Consider the following 14,640-nt stretch of genomic DNA (forward strand, 5'->3'; position numbering starts at 1 on the left):
GACATTGAAAAATATTTTTGTTCGACCGCATATTTCGTGCAACAGTGTCACAATAGAGCAGAGTTGAAATATATACATTTTGCCATTTTTGTACAATCAAATTAATGTAAAACGATACCAAGTACTATTTTAAAATATATGATTGATATTTATGAAAAGAAATCCAAAAATAACAGAATCAATATATTTTTTTAAATTCGCACAAACATCACTATTCATTGTGCGATTTCGCGAACAGCACTGTCATGACTGTAGAATCATTGATCTGCATGACAGCATTAATCTGTCAGTCCAGTATATGATACGCACGTGGAAAAGGACAGCGACGTCAACATATTTACAAAGCGTTGCGAACCGGGCCTACAGGATCTAGGCTATCACTATCAGACGCCAATCAACCGGCCGCAATGAGTTTACTGCCGGTAGCGAAATCGATGTTTTGAATTTGATTTTGCCACTAAAAATGCACGGATTTCATTGTTTTTTGGCAAAAATGATAAGATTTATTTTTATTTTTCGAAAATCGCAATAATGAATTCAAGTGCGGGCCCAAAAATGAAGTGCGGGCGGGCGACGGGAAACTCAAAATCGACTTTGCCAGGCCTTATCAAAACTGCCATTTTCTTCCTCTTCGCCAATTTGTTCATATTAGGCCTACATGTATGTAAGCCTTAGCTTTATTTCTGCCAATTTTGATTTTGTTCAGCTTTTTCCTACATGTACATGTAGAATTCTGTATGTACCAGGTATTATAATGGTAGACCTGGACATGCACTAACCCAATATGCCTGAATGTCTGTGTTCTGAGGGTTGTATTATGATTTGCTAATTAGGCATAAACAATCGCCTTGCTGTGACCTCATCTGAGGACACAGGACACAAGGTCAGTCTCACTACAAGCTTCATTGAACAGGTTGAGTTGATTTAATTGGCCCAATTGTTTACAAACCTAAACTGACCATGTGTAAATATGGAATCTTACAAGCTAAACCATTGCATTTTATAGATTTTGGGCCTTTTGGCTTTGACCATCATAACATGAGTGTTGAGATTTTGCATCACAAAATTGTGGTAAAAGGACTGTATAGGCCCTAATGATATTTAAGGGACAACTCTTTTTGGATTCCTTCATTTCTCTATTTTGAAGTGAAATTCATTCTTTGGGAGGGAAAATTTCACTCTTTTGGAGTGATTTTCACTCTTTTTGGAGTGCAAATAAATACTCACTCTTTTGGTTAACTTTTTACATTTGAAAGAGAGTATATAGGGCACAGGCCACCAGGAGCTATCAGATTGAAAAACATGGCTTGGAACATATTATATTGATGCCCACTTCAACCTTAACACACCAAGTGAGTTAATCCAGACATTATTTCCTGTTAAAACTTAGAAGGTGGTGATTACAACTATTTCAACCAGTAATTATATGGTAATACATTACTGGGGTGGGGTGGGAGCAATGCATATAAATGTTATAAACATGGACGGAAGAGATAACAGACAAACTCTAAACAGCCATGCTCCCAAATGAGAGCAATTGTGCATGTTTAAATGGAGGATCAGTTTCCCTCCAGGCCCACCTCACCCCACCCCAGTACCATATTTTCCCCTCCTGCCCCTCAAATTGGTTGCGAGAAAGTTGTTATTCCACTGCTACAGTCCCCCATGTTATGAAAGCTAATAAATAAAACATGTTTTTGTTTGCTCCTGAAAACCACATCACTGTGTGTGTACTTCATCTGCACTCTTCTAGTGAAGTAGCTCTCAAACAAACAAACAAACAAATACGTCAACTAGGTCCTTATTTACATACATGCAGTTAGAGCCCTTATAATATCTCACCCTCAAAGAACTCTTGCCCTCTGTTGGCCCCCCCCCCAGTAAAAACCCAAAATTACACAAATTTCCACTTGCAGCAATTTGGGACAAAATATATTGATTTTGCCCCATGCCCTCCCACCGAAAAAATTGCTGGAGCCGCCACTGATCTCACCCACTTTTAAAGGTGCCCAGAGATGCAACCAACTATGAACGCATGAAAAATTGGCTCCACATAGCCACCATTGAGGCGTAAGGTGACTTCCCATGGACACGTCTCTGGGTGTAAACTTCCTCGTCAGGTGTGGCAGGCTGGCTGTGACCGGGGATGGGGTTGCTGTGCACCGGGTGTTATACCTGGGGTTGCCCAACACGGACATGGTCTGCCTACATGTACTGTGATATACAGCAAAATTGGCTGTTTGTACTTTTCTTTGGCTTGGTAGTTCAAAGCTCTCCTCTAATTCTGATCTTGAATAATTTTCATGTAAAGCAAGTTTTGTCCTGTGCTATTGCCATTATGAAGTATTAATCATGATGGTACCTTCAGTTCGATGAGAATGACCAAATCATGTTCTTCTTGCATTATTTGTACTTTTCATGAACATAATAAAGTCAAGTAACACTATGAACAACAATGGCCTCATCCAAATGGCATAGTCCAATTACCTCAATTAAACAATCATAGTGCAAAAATTGACCTCAAGTTGCAGAGTATGAGTTTTTGTACCCAAATTTTCAAAGATTATTCAATGAATGTACAAATGTATTGGTGAACTTAAAGAAATGTTCCCTGATAGATGAGCTGTTGTGGATTCTAGTGAAGGTGGCACAGATGTACAACAAGGTCACAGGTTCAAAGCCTGGAGGAACCATCGCAGCATATGCTTACTGAGGAATCTCACATCATTTTAGTCCTTAAAAGTTCCCCTCCCCCCAAAAAATCTCCCTTCAAAAGGTAATTACACTTCTCTGGTAGTAGGAAGATGAAGCTATTTTCCAGTTGCTCGAATGAGGTCCATTGTTATTTTGTTTTCCTCCTCTAAAAATACAAAATGTCATCAACCCCTATCATATTCCCCTAACTTCACTTAAAATAACCAAAATCATATCATTTACTAGCAACATTCCCAGAGCAGTCTGCACGCACAGATCATAAAATGTATTTATAACACATTCAAGTCAATTTCAGACCAAAACTAGAGTCAATAGATTCTGAGTACAAGCCGCCGGCAGTAAATATAACATTAATGGGTCAATTTTGACCAATTTCAAAATTTGACCTTCGACCCCTAAACGTTGACCGTCACCATTGACTTTTTGTTTTGTCTCACTAAGGTCTATCATATGCAGCATTCAGATTTGCCATACCTCGCTGTTTGAAATTTTACACATTTTGACCTTTTGACCCCAAGTACAAAGAGGTCACCATTGACTTTGTTTTGTCTCACTAAGGTCTATCATATGCAGCACTCAGATTTGCCATACCTCGCTGTTTCAAATTTTACACATTTTGACCTTTGACCCCAAAGTAAGCATTGTACAAAGAGGTCACCATTGAGTTTTTGTTTTGTCTCACTAAGGTCTATCATATGCAGCACTCAGATTTGCCATACCTTGTTGTTTCAAATTATACACATTTTGACCTTTTGACCCCAAAGTAAACACTGTACAAAGATGTCACCATTGACTTTTTATTTTGTCTCACTAAGGTCTATCATATACAGCACTCAGATTTGCTATACCTCGTTGTTTGAAATTTTACACATTTTGACCTTTTGACCCCAAAGTAAACACTGTACAAAGATGTCACCATTGACTTTTTATTTTGTCTCACTAAGGTCTATCATATACAGCACTCAGATTTGCTATACCTCGTTGTTTGAAATTGTACACATTTTGACCTTTTGACCCCAAAGTAAACATTGTACAAGGAGGTCACCATTGACTTTTTGTTTTGTCTCACTAAGGTCTATCATATGCAGCACTATGACTTGACATATCTTGTTGTTCAAATTTAGTTTTGTATTGCATACAGGGTCAAAGGTCAAGCAATGGCCAAGCTGTGAACACCCTGAATACCCATGCCAGTACTGACTAACATGTATTAAGAAGAGCTTCAGCACATTTTGTTTGTAGAAGAAGAGGCTGATTGCCAGAAAGAAAGAAAGAAAGAAAGAATTGACGTAAGACAGAACAAGCCGACTTTGTCGTCGGCTTGTAAAGAGGTCTCCCTTTTTTCTTGAAATTGAGACCAGAAAGAGTTTTGGTAATTTAGGAAGTGATTAAACGTGAACTCGGTTGGGTGGAGACATTTTATTAGAGGACTGGAAATAAAAGAGATGTTGCCAATTGAAAAGAAGTAGGCCTAATCACAAATTCAACATATTATTTATTTATTTTCATATTAAAGGAACAAATCAACTGAAAAGAAAAAGCAAGGTACGAGATCAACTTTATAGGTGAGGAAACAAATAAACCTGGGGGAAACACAAACATTTTTTGGGGGGCCTAAGCAGACAAACTACAAGTTTAACAGCCCAACAGCCAAAAACAACCAACGTTTCAAGTACATGTAGATAACCGAATTGATAATGAAGCTCCATATTCTGTTAAAATGGTCCATTGAATCAAAACTGAAAATATTTCATGTACTTTCAAACTTCTTGTTCCTCTATAGCCAGATTGTGAAGTGTACTTATTTTAGGCTGGTCAAATTTTAAATCAAATTTATGGAGACATTTCCGAAACCAAGCCAAACCTAACCGATTATCCCTATCCCCTCGGGCGTGTAGACCGCAGTCTAGATAACATAAGGATAAGGAGGGTGTTTGCCTATTTGTACCAGGAAGGATAAACATATCATAACATGTCAACATGCATGAATGGCTTAGTTCTAAATGCCCAGACCCAGAGGGGGATAGACGCCTGAACGGTTGCCCAGGAGGCTCTCAAACTAATAGTAGAGCATAGACCCTAAGAAGGGTCTGTGGTTTAGTCTCAAATTATAGATACAGAACTTTCTGTATTGTTACATACATGTTGTATGTATAGGGTAGCAGTGATGGGGGCATATAGGTGCCCCCTGTCAAATACTCCTCTGTTCCTGCACCCAATGAGATGCTGGCCTGACCATGGTTTTTAGATTTTAAGCATATTACCAGCGTTCGAAATTTTGGTTGTCCGGTTGCCCGAGACAACTAAAAAAGTCGCCGGATAACCAAAAATACTGATTCGGTTGTCCGCCGGACAACCATAAATCTAGCCAAAAGTCTACGGACAACCAAAAACTTAGACGGACAACAAGAAATTGTAATCTGGTTGTCCGTGGGACAACCATTTATTTTTCCTAAATTCGATCACTGCATATTACCAATTTGTTACCATTCTCATCAATGTATTATGATGTGCTGTTCCAGTTGAAATCCATACACTTCCTACAGGGGGAATGTGAATTTCAAATTGTGCTACCAGAATGTGTGACTCCATTTGAAATCTACACTGTGGGAGATTAATGTCATGACTTCCGTTAGGGGACTGTATGAATCTCAAGTGGAATAGCCTGATGAACTCCTTGTTTAATACTGATACCTTGAAAAGATGGCACCTATGATGGCCAATGTTAAATTGACCTAGAAATAATGCAGATCACTTCTCTCATGTGACAGGGTACGTGTGTACCCATTAATTAGCCCCCTAACATGTATGTCCAGACCAGAGGGGTCCTGACGCCTTGACATAGCCTAGAGGGGTAACTGACGCCAAGTACTAAATTGAAGTGGAAATATGATGATCACTTTGTCCATGAGGCAGGTGTGTGTTAGTTCAGTATTAATTAGTTCTCATTAGTGAATTACATGCAAATTCCTATCTTCAAATGCCATATCATGTTATTGTTATGGTTTGGGGATGTTATAAGAGTCCACACAGATAGTAGGGTGATCTACAGCAATTCCGTGACCGTGTAGAGCGAAGGTTCGTTTCTCAGTCGATTTGTCTTCTATGAAGGCTAATTAATAAATTTAGCAGGGGTGCCCCTCGCGAAAGTGTGGGCTGAATCTGTGAGAGCACAAAATCCAAAATGGTTGCTGCCGGTCATTTTGAAAAATATTTTTCAACTAGTTTGGCCTACAATGCTAAAAGGGCTTTTTGCCTAAGCAACATAATTTGTGAGCAAAAACTTAGAACTATTATTTGTATTTTTTATTTCAGGAAATAAAATTTCAAAACGTAGTACATGCGCGATACATGCAAAGGTCTTTTTGGTACAGTCTGTCTATTAACTTTAATAATTGAGAAAAATCCGAATTCAATATGGCCCACATCTGACTCCGTTTATAATATCTGATCATCTTAACTGGTGCAATCTGTGTTTCATTTCAGTAGTTGTAATTTCACATGTTTATAATGGTTTAATGCTATTCAATCCAGCTGCAGAGAAGATTATCTTATGCTTACCATAATGCATTTCTCCCATTTCAATTTTCTGTACTGATTTGCTATCTAGTGCAACATGGGCCGACAAAATCTACCTCAGTGAACAGACACATCCAGATCTTGCAAAAATGTGTTTATTTGTCATGTGTCATTTGATGAAATGAGGTATCATGTTGCAAAGGATTCTGGGAAGGGTAAGATACCTTCTCTGATTCAGCTGTATGGTTTGCAAAAGTACTACCTATAGAAACCGTTTTAATTTCAGCAATATTTTAAAAGTTTATCTATGTAATATTTAAAGTCCTCAGTATAGTACCAGATAGAAATCATGCTCTGTCAGTGAAAACAACTTTTGTTGGAAACTGGTATTCACATATTCTGCTGATAAGTTTATGAATAGGTTTATATAAAGTTTTGACACTTCATGGGTTATGTTTTGACAGAATCTGTTCTCACACCCACACTGTATTATATTTGTTATGTTTTTTCATATTTCAGTTCATGCATGAGTTCTGCTATGGTACAGAAAAGAGGTCTTACTTGCACCTGAATGTACATGGCAAAAACAGAGACTTCTCTTGTAGTCATTTTGTAAGCATGCTAGACATGTTTAAAGTTATTCATGTGTACTTGTTGTTGGCAAGGGCAGGGGAAGGGGGTAGAATGCCTAAAATTGGGTAATGTTGGTCAAATTGGGACAGGAAATATGAATAAAAAAATAGATAAGCATTTTTACGATTGCTCTTTCTTTCCCTTCCAATTGTGACCATATAGGGCTATTTCAGTTGAAATGCATACACTGTAGGGAGTGTATTATGTATGGATTTCAACTGGATTTATTATTTATTTATTCTTTCTTTAGGCAGGGTAGCCCCTTCAATGCTAAAACACTGATTTCCAAGGAGGCCCTGCATCAAAAAGTACAACATTCTTATACAGTTAAAACAAATTTAAAATTACATATAAATACATGTACATGTAGATTATATAAATTATTTTACGATACAACTTAAAAATTACATATGAGTACACAGATAGATTATGATGCAGATGGAATAAACAAATTTATGAAGAATGAATCCTATGCTTATTAAAATTGAGAGAGACTTCCATTTGAAGTGGCTGGGCTCTTGCCCCCTCAGAATGCAAAGGCTTGATAGGTGTATGGCTGTAATCCCTACAGGTGTCGACTGTAGATGACAAGTTTCAAATTTTCATTAAAAGTTCAAATATTTTCAGAATTGTACATTTTCATTACCATATTTGGAATCGGCATCAAAAATGCATTAAAATGAGTACAAACAAGCCCAGTATTAGTTCAGTGGTTCTTGAGATAGTCCTTGATATTTTGAGAAAATATCTTAAAACTTTCTTTGTATATATTGAGGCCAATGAACAGCATGCACACAAGCATGTGTACAATCCTGTGCATACTTTCTCTGAATACAGTAAAGTGTTCAGACAAATTTAATTCACTGACATTTCATATTTAGCCAAAATTACAAATAAAAATAGAAGGAATGTCAAATCAAATTTTCCACAGACTTTAAATACATTTTTTGAATATATTGAAATTGAAAAGAAAAAGATTTTAATCAAGATATTGTGGTATTTGAGCCATTCAGATTTAGGCTGATCATGGGTTCAGACGTTGGAAATGAAAATAAACCAAAACTTGACTGGCAAACACATGGGCAAGCAAACAGACATAAATACTCTATATGATTGGAAAAATGTGTAAACTGGATGTTACTTTTAATTTTTTTAAATAAAAATGCAGGAAGTTTGTGGCTTGAGCATAGGGGGTGTGCTACTATTAATTGGACTAATTGTTATTATAAGGCCCCTTGCAATTAATCTTGAGTTTCCCATCACATAATTTCTAAAAACAAGTGAGGTAACTTTTTCATTATTCATTATTTTTGTGACTTTCATTATATGACCACATGCAAGTGTAAAATGCATTGTTATTTACCGCTACTGCACTCAAAGATGGATGTTTATCCCAAGTGAGATTTAAAAGTGTACTAAAAAGAGGCTGCAAGTTTGGTAGCAAAATGGATGTTTTGATTTTGATTTTTCCATTAAAAATGCACAGATATTCATCGGGTTTTTTTGGGCAAATATTACCAGTTTTTATTGTTACATGTATATTTAGAAAATCACAATAATGAATTCAAGTGAGGGTCAGAAAATGAAGTGAGGGTGGGTGACGGGAAAACTCATTATCGACTTTCATTGGCCTAAACATTTATTTAAGCATAATTATAGGTATACATCTTTTTCTGGTTTGATCAATCTCCTTGGAGTGAAGCTTTGAAGCATCTGATCATTTTAAAACTCAATTATCAAAATACGTAAATCCAACAAATTAAATTTTGCTTCAGATGTTTTTTACATATGAATTTCTGAAATAACATTATTATTTCCAAGGCTAATTAATCTCTGTGAATCCCGCATTATTAATAGCGGAACTAATTGTACAATATTGCAGTGCCATATGAACACATTTGAAAACCTGAAGGTTAGCGATAAATATAGGGATGTGTTTTGATGAGACGTATGACACAGATCAGTCTGGATTCATAGGCATAAATTCTGTGGGAGATTGGGAGCATACAATCATCGTCCCAAACTGACACCTGAATGTAATTTCTGACCAAATTAACCTCATATTTGGCCATTTTACTTTAGCCTTAAAAGTGTCAATTTCAGTACTCTTTGCATGAATTTGTTCCACTTTTGCATCATATTTCAGTATTTCACCATTTTAGCTAAAATATGGCAAACTTTTTTATACACATTTTGTACCACAAGTTTATTCTGTTGCCAAAGGATGCTGGATTCATTATACTTCAAGAAATTTTTCCATCCCATGCGTCCCCCCTCCATGTCAAAAAGAAATCTATGCCACATTCTAAAAAGTTGTACTGTGTGGAAACATGCTTGGATCCTGATAGGGTCAGATCGACCCATGTAAAGTGTTATTTGAATGATGGTGAGAGCAAATCAAGTGGGTTGTGATAGGCTCTGGGGGAAATTGGCTCATGGGTCAGCTTTACAATAGTTACATAGGGGTTCATATATTCTTGAATGTATATCCCTGATTGAAATGACCAATCCACACCATTCTGGATTAAATCTGGAAGCTGCCATAGAGAAATATCATTCATCTGTATTATGAAATTGTAATGCTCTTATACGATTGCACAAAAGGGATTAAATCCATTTTGTATTTCTCTTCTATTTTTGGACACAAGTGGATTTTATAGCCTAATCCCATTTAGAATTAATCAGATTTGACCAGTTTTCAGAAAACTACTTTCCTTGAAAATCTTTATTTTAAAATAAGGTGCACCAGAAAGACAATGTCAAATCACATTTGAAACAGAAAACAGCATTTAAATACCTCTTAATTTTTTTGTTTGTGTGCAATTATGTAAAAAAATCTTTATCAATTTTACGTTTGGTTGAGTTCATTTGATTAAGAACATTCCTATTAATGTTTTACCACAAAAACATTTTATTAAAACAAAATACCTGTTTTTTTCTCATTTCAGATTAACCTATAAAGGTAGACCTACCTGATATTCCTGTGTATTGGAGCATCAACACATTGCGGTTCACTTCCAAGATGGGGGACGACAGAAGAACGCCCCTCCAGTGGAATTTATCATTCGTTATATTAGAGACATTTATAGTACTATCATTATTTGCTGCCTGTATATTAGGTAAATATAACTAGGTGGTGGATAACCACTTAGCCATCGTAGTGAATATGCTATACACATTTACCTTAGTTACTGGTTCATACTTGGTTTGCAGACATGTTAGCAACCCATTGACTTTGTGTTGTGATCATTTTGATTGTGGTTCTGAACACAAAAGCATATACCAGTTGAACTGGCAATGATTGATTTGACATCACACTATGATGGCAAAGTGAACTTAGAGCCCAGGACTCTCTTAACAATCTCCTCATTAATTGTAATTGTTATCACTAAAATTCTGTGGATAATTGTCTCCTTTTTGGGCATATTACTAATGACTTAAAAACCTCATCATCAAGTCTTGAGACTTTGGTTCATGCCCTAAGTTGCATGACCAACAGTCACAATCTAATGAAGTCCGACAGATGTGGTGATGAAATCTATGAAAGTAAGTCACCATTTTGTTGAGAGAACTGTTTAAAAATTCCCTTTACACCCAATAGACACTGGCTAGTGCCAATGCATGTGCAAATGGAGAAGAGGTAATGACCTTTGACTTCGGATCTCTGTACACCCCATACACTGACCTATTATGGCTTGAATTTTATAGGAGGAATAGCACCAAACAAAAACAATGCACAAAGCGAACATGGAGAAGAGGCAATGAGACCAAAGCGACAAGGCCCAGCAACAGATGGCATGGGTGTGGACCTATTCTACACAAGCCAATGTGAGGGTCGAACCATGGACCTCAGGTGTCCCACTGGTAAAGTCATCATGATTGAGTGGGCTAACTTTGGCAGAACGGACACGGAGACTTGTCCGGGGTACGGGCCGGTCGATGATACTAATTGCCGGTCTGAAGGAACATCATATGATATTGTTTCAACTATGTAAGTATCAAAGCATGCATGTGGAAAGTTTTTATATAATTATGTTTTTTAAGGTGAACATGTTATACTATAGGTGTGATGTTTGTTATTGTTACATGTTTTTGTTGCATAAAATTAATGAAGAGTGCACCAGGAGCTGCTGAAGCTGAGAAGTTCTTTCCCATTTTATGTTTCATGATTTTTTAAAGCAACTTTTCAAAAGTGTGGTTAAAGCAACTTTTCAAAAGTGTGGTAATTCTATAGGGTATGAGCTTGGAAGGATATTTGTAGCAAAATCCTGGAATCCAAGGCCCATATGTATAAAAGTTGTTGAACTTGACGAAGCCTATGTAGCTTAGACCCAGCTTAGACCCAGTCTAAAGATAACTCTAAATATTTTGTCCTTATGGAATACCAACTTTGAGAACTAAGTGCAAATGTATGGGAACTGCATATAAGTGTAAAACCGGATCTAAAATGATGCCGTTTCCTTCCGATCTTTTCTACCAATATTCATTGTATATAAACTCTGGGAATATCTTCTGCCAAAGATGGCAACATTTCACACCATTTCTTATGCATTTCTTTATTATGGAAAGCAAAATATGTCTCCAAATGCCAAATGTCTGGTTTCACAACTTTTTGCAGCCTGAACTGGTCATGAAAAAACGTCCCTGACATTGCCACTGTCAATATTGGCAAAGCGCAAAAAGTTAATTGTGTGGAAATTTCCACTTGCACTGTAATACTAATTTGTTTCACCAACAGTCAATTTAACGACGATTGAAAGAATTTGTTAATTGGTAACTAGTGTTAAGCACTTCTGTTCTACCAGTTCAACCCTATAATATGCCAAGAAGCCTATCATAAGAACTGTTGAACCAATACTAGATCCAGGTGAAAGCATTTGTGCTATTCCATTTGAAATCCACACGCCCCCTATGGACGATGTCACACAGGGAGTGTGAATTTCAAACAGGGTTACCTGAATGGGTGACTCCATTTGGCATTCATACTCCCTGTGTGGATGATTGTATCAAGGCTATGTCTGCCATAGGGGTGATGGATTTCAAATGTAATAGCCAATTTTACACTTGATTTGATTGATTGCTATGACAACTAATAATACAATTGCAACATTTCTGAATTTTTGAAATACCTGCGATATTCTGTTTGTGGTGGACATTGTAGTAAATTGAAGGTTTAAATTATTTTAATAAAGTTCTGTTAATAGCGTATTACACTGTGCTGGTAGTTATAAAGCCACAGATGGTTTAATGTATATGAAACTGTGCCATTATTAGTATACAGTGTTAAATTATTTTCACTTTCAAATAACGAATTTGTCAGTTCACCCAAGCTTCATTTCTGACTTAACTTTTGGATGTAGGCTTTTAATCTTGAAGCGTGATTTGGCACACATTTTCAGTTATCCCAGACAAGGTAGATGTAGATAAGCCCACTAAAAATTAGCCCTGAATCGGTCTCGCACAGTAATGCATTATCAATAATTAAAAGTTCATTTTATTTAGGTCAAAAGGTTCTTGACCAAGTCTGGAGTGTGTACCCAGGGCTCAACTGAGTTTCCTGTGACATTTGAAAGGGAAACTGAACCATCAGAAGTTCTCCAGTGCAAGATTGAGCTGCAGTGGACATACAGATCTAAATCTCAAGTTTTACTCACATATTTACAATTTCAAGATCCAAATTTGAGGGGTCAAAAGGTTCTTGACCAGGTCAGAAGTGCACAGTGGCATGGGCAGGTGGGCAGCTGCCCCCTGTGAGAAGTTTTAGCCCCCCTCTTGCCCCCTGTCATGCCTGTGGGAGGCCTTTTTTGTAATTTCTAGTCCATTCGTCAAAGGAAATTTGCCTTGCCCCATCTCTAAAAAAAGTCCTGGCTTTGCCACTGGAAATGCATCCATCATATGTCTTGGGCTCAGTAAAACTTCCTTTGGAATTTAAAAGGGGACTGTTACTGGACTAATGGACCTATTCAAATATTTCTCCAAAGCCAACCTGAGCTGCATTAGAACAGATTTGTTTTACAAAATTCAAGATCCACATTTTAGGGGTTAAAAGGTTCTTGACCAGGTCAGACTTAGATGAGCATGATGTGGCTCCTAGTGATATGGTGCAAGCTGTCTCTGATTTGAGAGCTAGGAAACAACTGGACCCTCTCAACTATTGTCTGAAATTTCTCAGAAGCAAACTTTGGCTGCATAATTTTTCATCGCTGTTTAGTATCAACCCTTGGAAGCCATCCATGCTATCTGATGGCAAAATCTATGGACCAACTGAGCGCACATATCTTGATCAAGATATCCAATGTTTTACAGAATACCACTGCACGCCATGTCAATAGCCCTTAATAACGTAATCTTAGCTTTCCTTTTATCATTGATCACCTCCCTTTCCCTGTGAATTAAGAACCTGTAATTTTCCTTTAAAATCCCTTATTTAAAACCTATAACCTATAAACCTATAATCGTCTCCTTTACACCCTGTACTTACACCTTTAACTTGAACGGTACCCCCAGTGCACCTCCTTTCCCCTTCCTCTTAAGTTGTGGCCAGACAAAGTACTGTAAAAGTTGAATTTTTCATGCAAATATTTTTTTGCGCTTTGCCAATTCTGATCATGATATATTTAGTGACCACTGCCAGACTGGCATATTTAATACAGCTCAGAGAGGGTAGGTCATGGTTTTCAGATAACAACTTGATCAAGGACTCATCAAGAATCAGAAGCTGAGCTATGCAAAGTCTGCACCCAATTTTTTCTTAGATAATTTGAACCATGTCCCACCCCTTATCCTTCCAGGATTTCCAGGTTGCTAGGCTAATGAAACATCCACATACTCATTGTAGAAAAGGGGAGAACTGGTGTGGTGTGCAGGTTTACGACACAAGCCGTTCACAAGCTGCAACGCTCTCTCGAATAGCAAACAAAGCGAGCAGCGAACAAATATCTTAGGTATCATTACCGAAAACAGAAAGGTTCCAAAAGAGTCCTGTTACTTGTTCTCCAGAGTGAATCCCTTAATGATCATTAGGAACCTTAAACTTAAAAAGATCTTCAGGTATACTCCAAGGAACCATTTTAGAAATGGGCTAGATGCCATCTAATCCCAAAGTTTGAAAAAGAAATTTTGGCATTTGGTAGGAAATTTACTTCTTCAGATAAAGAAATACATACAGTCACAAGAAATGTTAGTATCTTTGTGTGAAATACCTGTTTTTGTAGTGGTAGAGAATATTGGAGGAAACAGCTCCCAAGTAGTAGGAACAAAAGAAAATTCAATCTACATTGTAAGTATCTAACACAGTTTGAATGAATATTCTGAAGAAAAAGATCCAAGAATTTAAATGTATTTTCTTATAAGACATTGTAGTATGGCAATTGTAACAATTGTATAATTTGAAATATTTTGATCATGTAGCAATGGAAAATCGGAGAGACTCATATTAAAAACCAAAGGTCGTGTTCCGCGGGAAAGAGTGTTGAACATGTTGCGACAAGGGTAACAAAATAATCATTATGAAAATATTATTGGAAACATACGCAAAATTAGATGGACAACGGCCAGGTCACAAAGAAGCTTTTTTGTCATTGTGTCATGATCATAATGCGACCATATTTATAGATATGAACAGTAAGCAAGTGTTGTCCCAGGATGATAAAATTGTGCCCAGAATGACTATGTTTCGATCAAACCCTAACGATTTTGTACAGTGTTGATACATCCGTTGCATTCGTGATAATGTATCAGCGATTTTGTTGACTAGCAAGTAGCCAATCTTTG

At 37.0% G+C, this 14,640-nt stretch overlaps 1 protein-coding gene across 11 annotated transcripts in view; it reads left to right on the top strand.

Moving 5' to 3' along the window:
* LOC140145892 (adhesion G protein-coupled receptor L2-like) overlaps positions 1–14,640 on the top strand; it is a 217,448-nt gene that overhangs the window by 72,695 nt on the left and 130,113 nt on the right. For all 11 annotated transcript variants that reach the window (XM_072167599.1, XM_072167605.1, XM_072167607.1 and 8 more), the window contains exons 2-3: positions 9,816–9,986; positions 10,576–10,858. In XM_072167599.1, coding sequence (XP_072023700.1) covers positions 9,890–9,986; positions 10,576–10,858 — 380 coding nt within the window. In that variant the 5' untranslated portion in view covers positions 9,816–9,889. The remainder of the gene's footprint in view (positions 1–9,815; positions 9,987–10,575; positions 10,859–14,640) is intronic.

Source organism: Amphiura filiformis, chromosome 2 (genome assembly GCF_039555335.1).
Source record: "Amphiura filiformis chromosome 2, Afil_fr2py, whole genome shotgun sequence".
Classification (NCBI taxonomy): Eukaryota; Metazoa; Echinodermata; class Ophiuroidea; order Amphilepidida; family Amphiuridae; genus Amphiura; species Amphiura filiformis.